We start from the raw sequence: 15,678 nt of genomic DNA, 5'->3' as shown, positions 1-15,678 counted from the left end.
CTGGGAGGAGCATCGGGGGAGCAGAAGCCCACGCAGCCACGCCGCCAGGCCCTGTCAGCTCACGTCACGTGGGGATGGGGTGTCTGGGTCACATCTAGGATGGCCAGGAAAGGAAAAGCAAGTGCACATGCTGTGATCCCAGCACTGTGGGAGGCCGAGGCGGGCGGGTCACCTGAGGTCAGGAGTTGGAGACGAGCCTGACCAACATGATGAAACTCCGTCTCTACTAAAAATAAAAAAAATGGGCCGGGCACAGTGGCTCACACCTGTCATCCCAGCACTGTGGGAGGCCAAGGTGGGCAGATCACTTGAAGTCAGGAGTTCGAGACCAGCCTGACCAACATGGTGAAACCCTGTCTGTAATAAAAATACAAAAATTAGCCGAGCGTGATGGCAGGCGCCTATAATCCCAGCTACTCGGGAGGCTGTTCACGCTCCCCGCGGGGAGCACTCCCCCTCACCTGGAGCCACACAATCCTCTGGTACACGTCCTCCCTCATGCTCATCTCCACGTCGAACTCGGAGAGCTTCTTGTCGGCCTCCGTACTGGCCGTCCGGATGTCCTTGGAGGGAGAAACGTGCTGGGGGAAGTCAAGGATATTCCTCTGAACTAAAACAGGGAGACCAGGGAGACAGGTGTGAGAATGGGCCCTGGTGCAACTGGCAGGTGCTGCCCGGACCCCTCTCCCAGGCCCGTCTGCTGGATCCCCCCATGAGCTCTCTCCTGCCTCAGCCTCCCAAGTAGCTGGGACTACAGGCACATGCAACCGCCCCTCCAGGCTGGGCCCTGGAATGGAGAAAGGAGGTGCTGTCGCCTGTGTCCTTTCTTTGGCCTGATCTTACAGACCAAAGAAAAACATGGATTCAACTCAAAGCCCTCCAAGGCAAGAAGGACCCCAACAGACAGAGCTGGGTGTGAGGAAACAGAGAGGCTGGCGGAGTTCCCTTCCAGAGAGAGCTGCAGCTGGCGATGGGCACATTTAAATGCATGAATGACTCACACTTTCCTGAGCACATCTGCACTTTAGGTTGAGCAGAGGAAATGCCAGTGGCTAGAAAAGCATAGGCTTTAGGCCGGGTGCAGTGGCCAAGCCTGTAATCCCACCCTTTGGGAGGCTGAGGCAGGCAGATCACTTGAGGTCAGGAGTTCGAGACCAGCCTGGCCAACAAGGTGAAACCCCATCTCTACTAAAAATACAAAAATTAGCCGGGCGTGGTGGTGCGCGCCTGTAATTTCAGCTACTTGGGAGGCTGAGGCGGAAGAATCGCTTGAACCTGGGAGGCGGAGGTTGCAGGGAGTTGAAATGGTACTACTGCACTCCAGCCTGGGTGACAGAGTGAGGCTCCATCTCAAAAAAGAAAAAAAAAAGCTTTAAAATGGAGTCATCCCACAACCCCCAAGACTCCACTGCCGACATCCAGCCGGAGACACGAACACACATCCACACCGGAATCTGCACGCGTGCACTCACAGCAGCACGATTCGCAATTGCCAAAAGGCCCATCCACGAGTGAACGGACTGACAAGATGTGGCCTCTGCCAAACGGAACATGACTCAGCCATGAAAAGGAACGAGGCTCTGGAACAGGCTGCGGTGTGGATGCAACCCAAGGACGTCACATGCAGAGAAAGAAGCCAGACACAAAAGGCCACATGGTGTGTGATGCCACTTTTTTTTTTTTTTTTTTTTGAGACGAAGTATCACTCTGTTGCCCAAGCTGGAGTGCAGTGGCATGATCTCGGCTCACGGCAACCTTCAGCTCCTGGGTTCAAGTGATTCTCCTGCCTCAGTCTCCCGAGCACCTGGGATTACAGGCACATGCCCGGCTAATTTTTTTATTTTTAGTAGAGACGGGGTTTCACTATGTTGGCCAGGCTGGTCTTGAACTACTGACCTCACGATGCACCCACCTCTGCCTCCCAAAGTGAGGAGATTACAGGCGTGAGCCACTGCGCCCGGCTGTGTGATGCCAGTTCTATGAAATATCCATCCACAGAGGATGGCTATCCACAGGCCCGTCCAGAGACAGGAGGGGACGCATGGGTGCTGGGGCTGGGGGCAGAGGAGATGGAGCGTGACCACTGAAGGGTATAAAGTTTCTCTCTGGGGTTATGAAAATGCTCTAAAATGAAAGAATGGTGACAGCTGGGCAACACTGCAAATTTATTAAAAACCACTGAAGGGTGTGGTTTTGTTTTGTTTGTTTTTCTGAGACAGAGTTGCACAGCTGTTGCCCAGGCTGCAATGCAATGGCATGATCCCGACTCACCGCAACCTCCACCTCCCGGGTTCAAGTGATTCTCCTGCCTCAGCCTCCCAAGTAGTTGAAATTATAGGCATGAGCCACCACGCCTGGCTAATTTTGTATTTTTAGTAGAGACGGGGTTTCTCCATGTTGGTCAGGCTGGTCTCAAACTCCTGACCTCAAGTGATCCGCCCACCTCGGCCTCCCAAAGTGTTGGGATGACAGATGTGAGCCGCTGCCGGCCTGAAGTTTGTGGTTTAAATGGGTGAACTGTATGTGATGCAAACCATATCTCAATGGAGCAGTTTAAAAAAACAAATCAGCCAGGCACGGTGGCACACACCTGTGCTCCCAGCTACTCAGAAGGCTGAGGCAGGAGGACCACTTGAGCCTGGGAGGTTAAGGCTGCAGTGAGCCATGACAGCGCCATGCACTCCAACCTGGGTGACAGAGCGAGACTCATTCTAAAACAATAAAACAAAACTAATAATAATAAAATTTTTTTAAAAAGCATATACTTTGCAGAAGAAAGACCTAAATTCAAATTGCAGTCCGGTCACTACCTCGATTCTGGGCCAACAGAAAAGTCCCCAGCCCTCAGTATGTTTGGAGGAGGCTCCGTGCGTTTGGAGGGGGGATGGGCTGGGCACAGTGGCTCATGCCTGTAATCCCCGCACTTTTGGAGGCCGAGACAGGCAGGAAGCTTGAGCTCAGGAGTTCTAGACCAGCCTGGGCAACATAGCAAGACCTCATTTCTACTAAAAATTAAAAAAAAAAATCAGCCAGGCGTGGTGGAGCTCACCTATCATCCAAGCTACTTGGGAGGCTGAGGTGGGAAGATGGCTTGAGCCTGGGAGATGGGGGCTGCAGTGAGCCATGATCACACCACTGCACTACAGCAGCCCGGGTGACAGAGCAAGACCTATCTCAAAAAATCAACACAAAAGCTCGTAGTGGGGGCTCTGGGCCAGGCCTGATGCTGGGGCTGAAGAGAGAAAAAAATAGGCTCTGTCCCCTTGGGATTTATGGGCGACCGATTAGACAAGCAACTGCCGGGACGACAGTGTCAGTGCCGTGCAGGGACTAATCCAGGCGGCTGGCATGGGGACAGGAGGTGCAGGAAGGGCTCCCAGGCTAAGTGGACTTAATCTGCGATCAGAGAGAAGCCGGGCATTCCGCAGAGCACAGGGCGAGGGGCGCGAGGGGCAGGAGGGGCTGGCTGGGGAGGCCCTGGCTGGGGGAGGGTGCCAGGCACGAGGAGACTGCGTGTCCAGGCACAGACAGTGCCGGGCGCTGAAGACCACACCGAGGATGCTGGGCGTCACCCTGAGGACGGTGGAAAGGCTCCGAGGGGAGCAGCAGGGCCGATTTCAGTTTCCTTTAACGCTGCTGCTCGCCACCACGTGAAGGAGGAGAAGAAAGGCTGCAGGAGGGGAAAGCGGGGCACAGGCGGAGGAAATGATGCCCGGCACCGCTGGGCGCCCTAAGAGGGAACTGGTATCACCTGAGCCTCAGGAGACTCCTGTGGGAGAGACCAGAGGACACCACGTGGCCGAGGAGGGGAAACCAAGGTCCCGCTGGGCTCTAAGCCACTTGTTGGAAGCCAGAGGGAGTGGGAAGAGGGTCAAGATTCCAAGCGGGGGCTGCAGGCTCTGCAGGCTCGGGGTGCTTGTGGAGCTTCAGCTCTCTCTCCAGCCCCCAGCCCAGACAGCAAACCCTCTGAAGGCCGCACGGCACGGGCCACGGAGGCCAACCCTTTCAGGCAATGCCTTGGGAACACAAGAGAAGTCCTGGGCTGAACTCAAGGATTCTCGATGGGTCCCAGAAAAAATGCCTTCTGCTAGATGGAAGGGCGGGGAGTTGCCTCACTCAGAGCTCCCTGCGGAGACTCTCTGGGTCTCTTGGTCAGGCAGGTACACTGTCAGCCTTAGGCAGAGCTCGGGAAGCAGTGTCCCTAACCCATGTCACCAGGTACCTCACTACTCTCCGTGAGCACAGGGACCCAAAGGAGAAGAGGAGGATGGGGCTGAGGGCGAGGACGATGCCCAAGGTCATGAGGTCACCCCCGCCGCAGGGCAAGGAGGCAGAAGCCAAAGGGGCCAAGTTCAGTCATTCAGAGAGAAAACAAATACCCGCCTTCCCGGGCCAGGGAAAGAGGTCGGACAGGGTCAGGTTTCAAGGCTGCTGGCTCTGGGAGAGGCTGGAGAGGTGTGCTGTTTAGACATCTCCGGCTCTCAGATCACACAACCAAGGGGTCCTTTGAACGGACGAGGCTGTGAAACGGAGCAGAGCACGGGCGGAACTGCCTCTCTCCGACACCTCCAGTGACCAGCACCTGCCAGGTGCCTCCGTCCAGCCGTCCGTTTAGCCACCACAACAGCCTGGGAGTAGGTGGTGCTCACCTGTGCTCAGGGGCAGGATGCTGGTGACACTTCACGCCAGGTTCTGAACCTGCTCCACGGACTGGGCTGCTCCTGCCTGCGGTGCCACCTCCCTCGGCACCTGTGGCCCACGCCCAGACCCTGCCTGGGACTTACCTGTGTAGGTGACCTCCACGTCGGCCAGCGCCTTGAGCGTGCTCTCATAGGACACGTCCTCAAACTCCTGGGCGCCCACCTGGTCGTACACGCGCTTGGTCTGCTCAATGAGCTCCCTGGTGCGTTCCTCTATCTGCTGGGCGCTCAGGTCCCATCGCAGGTCGTTTGCCACAGAGCACGGAGACGCCGCGTCCAGCACGTCTCCTGCACAGGCTGCGCAGAAACAAAACCCAGTGCCAGGCGGGTCTGCTTTTGGTTCAGTTAGGGTCAAAGTGAGAACCCAGTGCCAGGCGGGTCTGCTTTTGGTTCAGTTAGGGTCAAAGTGAGGAGGGTAGAGGGAAAGGAGGGATCACCCGCTTCTCATCCAAAAGAGTGAGGTCCAGGGCTCTAGTAGGGAAGAACAGATTGATCAGTCTCTAGAGCAGGAGGCAATTCTGCCATCAATCCCCTCCAGGGGACCCTGGGTGACATCTAGGACACCTGTGGCTGTCACGGCTGCAGATGCTCCTGGTGTGGAGTGGCTGGAGGCCAGGGATCCTGCTTAGTACCCCGCAGTGACCAGGACAGCCCCAGCAGAGAACAATCCAGCCCGGAATAGAGATAGTGCTGCTGTTAAAAATCCCCGGCTGGGCCGGGCGCGGTGGCTCACGCCTGTAATCCCAGCACTTTGGGAGGCCGAGGCGGGCGGATCACAAGGTCAGGAGATCGAGACCACGGTGAAACCCCGTCTCTACTAAAAATACAAAAAATTAGCCGGGCGCGGTTGTGGGCGCCTGTAGTCCCAGCTACTCGGGAGACTGAGGCAGGAGAATGGCGTGAACCCGGGAGGCGGAGCTTGCAGTGAGCCGAGATCGCGCCACTGCACTCCAGCCTGGGCGACAGAGCGAGACTCCGTCTCAAAAAAAAAAAAATAAAATAAAAAAAATAAAAAATAAAAAATAAAAAATAAAAAATAAATAAAAAATCCCCGGCTGGGCGCGGTGGCTTGTGCATGTAATCCCAGCACTTCGGGAGGCCGAGGCGGGTGGATCATGAGGTCAGGAGATCGAGATCATCCTGGCTAACACGGTGAAACCCTGTCTCTACTAAAAACACAAAAAATTAGCTGGGTGTGGTGGCGGGAGCCTGTAGTCCCAGCTACTCAGGAGGCTGAGGCAGGAGAATGGCGTGCACCTGGGAGGCAGAGTGTGCAGTGAGCCGAGATGGCGCCACTGCACTCCAGCCTGGGTGACAGAGAGAGACTCCATCTCAAAAAAAAAAAAAAAAAAAAAAAATCCCCCTGCCCGACTGGGCGTGGTGGCTCACGCCTGTAATCCCAGCACTTTGGGAGGCCAAGACGGGCAGATCACAAGGTCAGGAGGTTGAGACCAGCCTGACCAGTATGGTGAAACCCCATCTCTACCAAAAATACAAAAATTAGCCGGGCGTGGTGGCGCGCGCCTGCAATTCCAGCTACTCAGGAGGCTGAGGCAGAATTGCTTGAACCCGGGAGGCGGAGGTTGCAGTGAGCCTAGATAGTACCATTGCACTGCAGCCTGGGTGACAGAGCGAGACTCTCATCTCAAAAAAAAAACAAACCACAAAACCCCCGTCCTAGAGTAGAGACACCATGCACAGATCAGCCTGTACAAACCCCTGGGTGTTCACAAAAGGCGAGGTCCAGGACCACCCACGCACTGCTCAATCCCTGCCACGCCACAGGGGAAAGGTGAGGTATGGGGGGTTACGGGAAGAGTCCCTTCTTCCACCTGCTTCTTCCACACCCAACACCCAGTGAGGGGAACACGCAGGCCCCCATCCATGGACTCATCAAAAAAGTCAGGCTGGCGTGTGGCCGCGCCAGACCCACAGGTGCTACAGGCGAGTCATATGTGGCCTGGCCACTCACTCCGGGGCCTCTCTGAGAAACGGGCAAACGGAGCCCGATAACAAGAATGGCAGGCGGGGGCTCCGGGCAGCGAGGGCAGCTGCGGGAAGGGCGACTACGTGAAGAAAGTCAGTGCGGCTCGGCACAGAGAAGGCAGCAAAACCACCTGGAAACCCCTAACGGTGCAGAACCCGGGGACCAGCAAACAGTCCCGCAGAGGACCCGGGGGGCCAGCAAACAGTCCTGCAGAGGACCCGGGGGGCCAGCAAACAGTCCTGCAGAGGACCCGGGGGCCAGCAAACAGTCCTGCAGAGGACCCGGGGGCCAGCAAGCAGTCCTGCAGAGGACCCGGGGGCCAGCAAACAGTCCTGCAGAGGACCCGGGGGCCAGCAAGCAGTCCTGCAGAGGACCCGGGGGCCAGCAAACAGTCCTGCAGAGGACCCGGGGGGCCAGCAAACAGTCCTGCAGAGGACCCGGGGGCCAGCAACCAGCTCTGCAGAGGGCCCGGGGGCCAGCAACCAGCTCTGCAGAGGGCCCGGGGGCCAGCAAACAGTCCTGCAGAGGACCCGGGGGCCAGCGAACAGTCCTGCAGAGGACCCGGGGGGCCAGTGAACAGTCCTGCAGAGGACCCGGGGGCCAGCGAACAGTCCTGCAGAGGACCCGGGGGCCAGCAAACAGTCCTGCAGAGGACCCGGGGGCCAGCAACCAGCTCTGCAGAGGGCCCGGGGGCCAGCGAACAGTCCTGCAGAGGACCCGGGGGCCAGCGAACAGTCCTGCAGAGGACCCGGGGGGCCAGCGAACAGTCCTGCAGAGGACCCGGGGGCCAGCGAACAGTCCTGCAGAGGACCCGGGGGCCAGCGAACAGTCCTGCAGAGGACCCGGGGGCCAGCGAACAGTGCTGCAGAGGACCCGGGGGCCAGCGAACAGTCCTGCAGAGGGCCCGGGGGCCAGCGAACAGTCCTGCAGAGGGCCCGGGGGCCAGCGAACAGTCCTGCAGAGGACCCGGGGGGCCAGCGAACAGTTCTGCAAAGGGCCAGGGATTTTCAGCTTTGTGGCCCACGTATGTTTTCTGTCTCATCCAAAAACCATCTTCAGTTCCAGGGGTGTACAAAAATAGGCAGGCCTGGCCAGGTGTGGTGGCTCACGCTTGTAATCCCAGCACTTTGGGAGGGTGAGGCAGGCAGATCACTTGAGGTCAGGAGTTCGAGACCAGCCTGGACAACATGGCAAAACCTCGTCTCTAGTAAAAATACAAAAATTAGCTGGGTGTGGTGGTGCAGGCCTGTAATCCCAGCTACTCTGGAGGCTGAGACAGGAGAATCGCTTGAACCCCGGAGCCAGAGGTTGCAGTGAACTGAGATTGCACCACTGCACTCTAGTCCAGGTGACAGAGCAAGAGTCCATCTTGGTCAGGCACGGTGGGTCGTGTCTGTAATCCCAACACTTTGGGAGGCCAAGGTGGGTGGATCACCTGAGGTTAGGCGTTCAAGACCAGTGTGACCAGAATGGAGAAACCCCGTCTCTACTAAAAACATAAAAATTAGCCGGGCGTGGTGGCGGCACCTGTAATCCCTGCTGCTCGGGAGACTGAGGCAGGAGAACCGCTCGAACCTGGGAGGCGGAGGCTGCAGTGAGCTGAGATCGTGCCACTGCACTCCAGCCTGGGCAACAAGAGTGAAACTCCATCTCAAAAAAAATAGGCAGGCCAGAGTTTGCCAACTCCTGGTGTAGATGACAATGAAGGCTTTGAACTTCCATCCTGAGTGCAAGGTGGAGCCCTGGAAAGGGACAGGAAGGGGACGGGACGGTGGCACTAGCAATCGAATGTGCATTTTTACACAGGCTGGGGCAGGTACAACAAGCGAGCTCAGAACGCAGAAGCTGAAGTCAGAGGGTCCGGGTGCGGACCCCACCTCTGCCACTTGCTAACTCTGGGATTCTGGCAAGAAACGTTAACTCCCAGGCTTCCCACCTGCAAAACGGGAACAATTCAGGGTGCAGAGAACAAGAACCGTCTAAGAATTCAGTGAGGAATGAAGGCAAAACATCTTGTATCCTGAATACCACCAGAAAGTTTTCAAGAGGTAGCTGTTACTACAGACCACGTTCTGCTGTCCAAAAACTCTTGGGGCCGGGGACATTTTACCATTCAGAATTCCCCCCATTGTAGAAAAGTAAGAGTCCAAGTGCCATGTATTCCAAATCACTAGGGAGGCTGGGGCAGCACTCCGAAATCAAATTACTCTTTCTGCAGCGAGCAGCAGGAATACGCACCAGGGTCTCTCCCTGCCTGCACTGTGGCCATCCGGGCCGGATCGTTCTCTGGGGTGGAGCTGTCCTGGGCGCTGCAGGGTGCTGAGCATCCCTGGCCTCCATCCACTCCATACCAGGAGCGCCCCCCAACTGTGACAACCACAAATGTCCCCAGACATGGCCCAGTGTCCCCTGAGGAAGCACAATCACCCCAGCTGAGAATCAGTGATATTCGCTAAGTGGGAAAAAGAAAGGCTCTCAGTCGGTCGGTCAGTTGCGGTCACTTTCTGGCCAAATGACTTTGCTGTAAACTTACGGCAAACCTTTCAGTTTACAGAGTATTCAGGATTTTAGAACTGCAAAAAAGGGACCGTGGATCTACATTAAACCGTGGGGTAAAGAAGAGCTTCAGGGGCTCTGAAAGGACGGAGATCAACGGGAACTGGAATTGTCAGAAAATTCTCCTGGAGGAGTTAGGATTTGAAAAACTTGTGGACGTCAGTTCATCCTGTAAATATCTACTGATTGTGCCAAGGATCCAGTAGCAAACAAGGCAGACGACATTCCTTCCTTCCCAAGGCCTGAATATCCCTGATTATCATTATTACAATTATCACCCTCATTGCAATGGGCTGGACAAAGAGCTGGGGGAATGTGGCTGGGCAAGAGAAAAGCCAAGGATACGGGCAAGGATTTGCCTCAACAACAACCAGAGTGACTTTCTAAAATCGGGTACGGTGGCTCACATCTGCAATCCCAGCACTTTGGGAGGCTGAAGCAGATGGATCACTTGAGGTCACAAGTTCAAAACCAGTCTGGTTAAGATGGTGAAACCCCATCTCTACCAATAATACAAAAATTAGCCGGGTGTGGTGGTGCGTGCCTGAAATCCCAACTACTTGGGAGGCTGAAGCAGGAGAATCGCTTGAACCCCGGAGGCAGAGGTTGCAGAGAGCCTCTGTGGGCAGAGATCGACCACTACACCCCGGCCTGGGAGAGAGAGAGAGGCTGTCTCAAAAAATAAATAAACAAGTAAAGAAAAAACACAACATCACCCCTTTGCCTTTAAATTAAAAGGGTCTTGGCTGGCTACAGTGGCTCATGTCTGCAATCCCAGTACTCTGGGAGGCCGAGGCAGGTAGATTGCTTGAACCCAGGACTTCAAGACCAGCCTGGGCAACACAGCGAAACCTCATCTCTACAAAAATTAGCCAAGCGTGGTGGTGCAGGTCTGTAGTCCCAGCCACTCAGGAGGCTGAGGCAGGAGGATTGCTTGAGCCCAGGAGTTCCAGGCTGCAGGGAGTCGTGATCGCACCACTGCACTCCAGCCTGGGCCCCAAAGTAAATAAATAACACAATAAACAGGTCCCCTCTTTACGTTCCAGCCAAACTGACTTTCTGCTCTCCAAACACGTTCCCTCCTCCCGGGACGCCTCCTTCCCCGGTCCTGGCAGGACACCTGCTTCTCCCAATCAAGCAAGTCAAGGCTCACCTCTTCAGAAAAGCCCCCCAGGACCACCCTCTCTCTGGGAATGCCCCGTTCGTGTTTATTTGCTCCCTGGGACTGCCCTGTTCGTGTTTATTTACTCCAGAGCACCGATCCCTCCCTATCTTCGATCCTCTCTTGCTTATTTACTTGTTGAATGTCTGTCTCTGGCTCTAGAATTCCGGGAAAACGGGGACCGGAGTCCTCAAATCACGGCCTCCCGAGGGTTAGCCACGGGGCCCGACCCATCCGGAAGGGAAGCGCCATCAACTTTGCAGAATGAATGAAGCGCTGGAAAAGCTGGTTCGTTCATTCTGCAAACGAGAGAGCGGGGTCGCCCACCTCCCCCGCTGCCCCTCCAGCCCGGCCGAGGGTGGCTCGGGGACCACTCCGCTCCAGCCTTAGGCCCAAGTCGCGACCCCGGGAGGAGTGAGGGTGCAGGGGAGCCCGGGTCCGGCGAGCGGGGTAGTCGGTACCTGCGGGGGGCTTCATGGCGGGTGGGTCTGCGCCTGCGGCTCCCTCCCTCCTTCCACCTGCTACGCGTCCAGCCACCTCGGCCACTGAGGCCGCCTCTCTCGGCCCAACCGCCGCCACCGCCGCCACGGCCGCCTGAAGACCAAGGGACCCGCCGCCTGCGCACCCGGGGCATGCTGGGGCGGCGCGTGCACAGGGAGGGCAGGACGCACGCGTGCCCAAGCCCCGCCCACACCTAAAGGAGGCGGGCCGAGACGCTGGAGCTCTCTGCGCATGCGCTCAACCCTCCCAGTCCGTCATTGGTCTCGGGGTTGCGTGGGCGGAGCCTCCTGCGGTACCCCTCCAGAGCCGCTGGGGTGGCTAGAAAGGACGGTTTCCTTGGAAACCGCACGCCGCTGACGCCTCTCAGCCTCTGTCTGAGCGGTTCTTTCCGCGGAAACTTCGCCTGGGCTTCAGGCTACCGTGTTATTGTGTGCTTGCCTCCCTTCTTATAGCTGTGTGTTGGGCCAGTGTTATTATCGATCGCTAACGGTATCCCAGGCCCACTTTCCAGCATCTGAATCAGACGAATCAATTACATTAACCAGAAGTTTTGGTGTTTGGTTGTTTTTGAGACGGAGTCTCGCTCTGTCGCCCAGGCTGGAGTGCAGTGGCAGCAATCTCGGCTCACTGCAACCTCCGCCTCCCGGGTTCAAGCAATTCTCCTGCCTCAGCCTCTCGAGTAGCTGGGACTACAGGCGCGAGCCGCCACGCTCGGCTAATTTTCGTATTTTTAGTAGAGACAGGGTTTCACCATGTTGGCCAGGACGGTCTTAATCTCTTGACCTCGTGATCCGCCCGCCTCGGCCGCCCAAAGTCCTGGGATTACAGGTGTGAGCCACCGCGCCCGGCCAAGGTTTTTTTTTTTTGTCAGAAACATAAGCAAGTAAACTGATTCATGTCAAATAACAGGTGTTTTGGAACAGTGCAGTAACCTGACCTACATCCAGTGTTGTGGGTTGAAACAAAAAACATCTGGAACCGTCTGTCTTGAACTGTTATGGCACCCAGAAAAAACAATGTACTACAATTAAACTGGCAAAAACGAAGCAACCGACCTCCTTTCTTTCCTTTTTTGTTTTTTGTTTCGTTTTGTTTTGGAGGGACTGGACGGAGTCTCACTCTGTCGCCCAGGCTGGAGTACCATGGCGCGATCTCGGCTTACTGCAACCTCTGCCTCTCGGGGTTCAAGCGATTCTCCTGCCTCAACCTCCCGAGTAGCTGGGACTACAGATGCCCGCACCACGCCCAGCTAGTTTTTGTATTTTTAGTAGAGACAGGTTTTCAGCATGTTGGCCAGGCTGGTCTCGAACTTCTGACCTCAAGTGATCTGCCCCTTGGCCTCCCAAAGTGCTGGGATTACAGGTGTCAGCCACCGCGCCCGGTCTCACCTTCTTTATTTCTGCAAAAGAAATTAAAATAATCCACGCCATTAATCGTGCATGTATTCGAGTAGGACAACAATGAATTGGGAGAACATTTCTGGCAACTATAACTCAGATGGTGATCAGTTTTCTGTCGTCCTTGGAAATTTCTCATCTCTCATCTCTATTTTTTTTTTCCATATGTCTTGAGCACACCAAGCTTTTACATTGGCCTTCATTTTCGCTGTTCCCTGTGCCTGGGGTCCGTTTGGACTTTTTCCTATCCTTGAAATCCAAATCTAAAGGATGATCTTTCCTACTCATACCATACAACTTAGCTCCCGGTGGCAATCACACCACCTTCATTTTTTTTGTAGTGTTAGCTGTGAAATTTCTTGTTTATCTATTTATGTACTAGTTTATTATAGTTCGTCTACCCCAATGCAAAATAATGACAGTAGACACTTTGCTGGTTTTTATGACTGGTTTGCAATAAATATGGAATATTAGGCACCTGCTGCCTACTAATGTTTCTATTCTCACAAGCGTCTCATAAATTGACTGCATGAAAGAATGCATTTGTGGGTGAGTAGATGGGTGGTTGAATAAATGAACAAAGATAGCGAGCGGACAACACTGACTCCCATTCATTGCGGGGCTATGACGCTCTGGAGTCCAGGTGGCCAAACGCGGCTGCACCACGTGGCCGGCCCAGCACCACGTGGTCAGCTCGGCGACCGGCTGGAGTCAGCCACTGTTCCACCGTGCACCGCTTCGTTCCCGCCCTAGAGGGCAAACCAGCCCCGACTTCCGGCCTCCATTAGGTCGTAGAGGTCAGTTGCCCTAACGACCAGCTGGTTCCCGCCTCTACGTTGCGTCACTTCCTTCCACGCCCACCTCGATCATTAACGCGCCTGTGCAGAAGGGAAGCAACCCGGGGAGCCCTTCTTCTGCGCAGGCGTCGCGCCCGGGGGCCGGGGCCGGGCGGCTCCGCGGTGCGCAAGCGCAACCGTCGGTGGGTCGGGGATCGGTCGCCTGAGAGGTGAGTGAGGGGCACTGTGCTGAGCCTGGCGGGTGTGGGGTCTGCGACTCGGGGCTCACAGGGCCCCAGAGCCCGTAAGAGGTTGGGGATCGTGAGGCCAGGGTTAGCGCGACCCGCGGGGTCCTGTGAGTAGGCGGAGCGGAGGGGAAACTGAGGCCGGGCGGCATCGGGCAGGCCCTTCGAGCCCTGATCTCCCTTCCCCGGGCCCCAGGTCCTGGAAATGCTGGTCCGCGGACTGGTGGCGAGGACGGCTGGAGGGGAAGGCGCCCCGCATGTAGTGAGCGCTCGCTGGGTGTTCGCTGCCGTTCCGCTCTTACTAACTGCCTGGAAAAGTCGTCCCTGTGACTCGGGGACCCCCGTTTGTGGGGACTCAAGTCGGGACTCTGGTCCCAGCGCCGCCAGTCCCTACCTGGGTGACCTTGCCCAGCCTCTTGGCTTCTCGGAGCCTCAGTTTTCCCGTCTGTAAAACGGGCGTTGTCAGAAGTCCCTGCCTGGGAGAATGAGAGCCGCCGCAGGGTCCAGCGGAATCTGAGAACTCCAAAGAATTAGCAGCCGTTCGTCTTATTTCATGTTTAGAGTCTTCTTCTGCATATCGTGCTAGAGGTGGGGGAAATCTGGGATTCAGAACCAGCCCACCACCACCACCCACCCGCTGTGTAAACCTGGATGAGTCGCCTTCCCTCTCTGAGCAAACCTTCTTTTTCGTAAACGAGTTGTAAAAGCAGATGTCTGGGAGGGTCATTATGAGGATAAGCCCACATTCAATGATTTGATCAGGTGCCTGGAACTTGATAAGAGAGAGCTGGCTTGAGAACAGCTGTTTTTGTTATTAGGTGGCAGAAAATTGCAGTGCAATGTGCCTCTCAGAGGTTGGATCATTGTCCCGTTTACTTTTGTTTCTGTCTCTGATTATTCGTTCTCTCTGCCTTTTCCCTCCCTTGACCAGTGTGGTTCTCAACCAGGAACAATTCTGTGCCCCAGAGATTCTTGGTGACATTTGTGCTTTTCACGATTCAGGGGACCCCCTGGTTTGGAGTCGGTGGAGGCCAGGGTTGCTGCTCAGCACCCTGCAGTGCCCAGGACGGCCCCACCCCAGAAAACGATCCAACTTTGAATGTCAATAACGCTTTAAAAACCACACCCTACCATACGGGTGGATCACCTGAGGTCAGGAGTTCGAGACCAGCCTGACCAATGTGGTGAAACCCCGTCTCTCTTGAAAATACAAAACTTAGCTGGGCATGGTGGCGTGCGCCTGTAATCCCAGCTACTCAGGAGGCTGAGGCAGAAGAATCCCTTGAACCCAGGAGGCAGAGGTTGCAGAGACCCAAGATCACGCCACTGCACTCCAGCCTGGGTGACAGAGCGAGACCCTGTCAAAAAAAACCAAAAAACAAAAAAAACCTACCCTAGATCAGTGATTCTTCCCCAGCATGGGCAGCTGGGAGTGTGTGGGCCCGGGAAATGGTATACAAAGTTTTGTGTGTGCACCCAATTTTGTGCGGCGAGAAGTGGGCACTTTGGAGTTTAGCTTCTCAAGTGAGGCTGCCTGGGTTCAGAATGCCTCATTTGCATCCTCTTAGCTGGGTGGCCTTGGGTGGTCCCCATCTTTCCAAGCCTCATTTTTTCTTCTGTGGAATGGGGATTATAAAAGTAACCACCTCAGGTGTGTGAGGATTCAACCGGGCAAGGTATCAGCTAACTGACCAGAAGGCCAAATCCACCTCTGGCCTGTTTTTGGGAATGAAGGTTTGTGGGAACACAGCCACACTCCTTGGTTTGCATGTTACCTGTGGTTGGTTTCGAGCTAAGAAGACACAGTTGAACAGTTGCCGTAGGGAACTGTTAGCGCCTGCCGAGCTGAAGACAGTCTGGCCCTTTTCAGAAAAACCTCTGCTGACCCCTAAAATAAGCTATCGCATGTACAGCACTTAGCTGGGTGCCTGGAAAGCTGTAAGCGCGCCAAGGATTTGAGCTGAGGTTTATAATTAAATCTTCCTAGAAGGGTGAATGATTCCAAATGGGGGTGAGCTCTGCCCCAGATTGGACGGATCCTTGAGAGCGGCAGTCTTACTCAATTCTATGGTTGTTTTTTTGCCAAGACCCAACAGTGGCCCTGGTAGGAAGTGCTTGGTACAGGCCGAAGGCATAAAAGGGGTGGTTTGAGATAGGGTCTTGCTCTGTCGCCCAGGCTGGAGTGTAGTGGCGCAATCTCCGCTCACTGCAGCCTCGACCTCCCGGGCTCAGGCCCTCCCACCTCAGCCTCCTGAGTAGCTGGGACTACAGGTGTGCACTACCACACCCGGCTAATTTTAGTATTTTGTTGTTTTAGAGATAGGGTTTCACCGTGTTACCCAGGCTGGTCTCAA

General features: G+C 55.6%; 2 protein-coding genes across 7 annotated transcripts in view; one reads left to right on the top strand and one right to left on the bottom strand.

Moving 5' to 3' along the window:
* The window catches only part of THOP1 (thimet oligopeptidase 1), a 321,982-nt gene that overhangs the window by 16,093 nt on the left and 290,211 nt on the right, over window positions 1-15,678 (bottom strand). For 2 of the 3 annotated variants that reach the window (XM_077978998.1, XM_028839934.2), the window contains exons 1-3: window positions 10,867-11,050; window positions 4,785-4,997; window positions 462-610 (exon numbers count right to left, since the gene is read on the bottom strand). In XM_077978998.1, coding sequence (XP_077835124.1) covers window positions 462-610; window positions 4,785-4,997; window positions 10,867-10,882 — 378 coding nt within the window. In that variant the 5' untranslated portion in view covers window positions 10,883-11,050. Of the gene's footprint in view, window positions 1-461; window positions 611-4,784; window positions 4,998-10,866; window positions 11,051-15,678 lie in introns of those variants that run through there. The other variant, XM_077978999.1, reaches the window with a different exon arrangement.
* Window positions 13,209-15,678, top strand: part of SGTA (small glutamine rich tetratricopeptide repeat co-chaperone alpha) — a 28,437-nt gene continuing 25,967 nt past the window's right edge. For 3 of the 4 annotated variants that reach the window (XR_013408804.1, XM_077977051.1, XM_077977052.1), the window contains exon 1: window positions 13,269-13,309. The gene's annotated coding sequence lies outside the window, so the exon portion shown is untranslated. 4 annotated transcript variants of the gene reach the window in all.

Source organism: Macaca mulatta, chromosome 19 (genome assembly GCF_049350105.2).
Source record: "Macaca mulatta isolate MMU2019108-1 chromosome 19, T2T-MMU8v2.0, whole genome shotgun sequence".
In the NCBI taxonomy this organism is placed as follows: Eukaryota; Metazoa; Chordata; class Mammalia; order Primates; family Cercopithecidae; genus Macaca; species Macaca mulatta.
The sequence above is the reverse complement of the archived record's forward strand: the minus strand, read 5'-3'. Positions and strand labels throughout refer to the sequence as shown.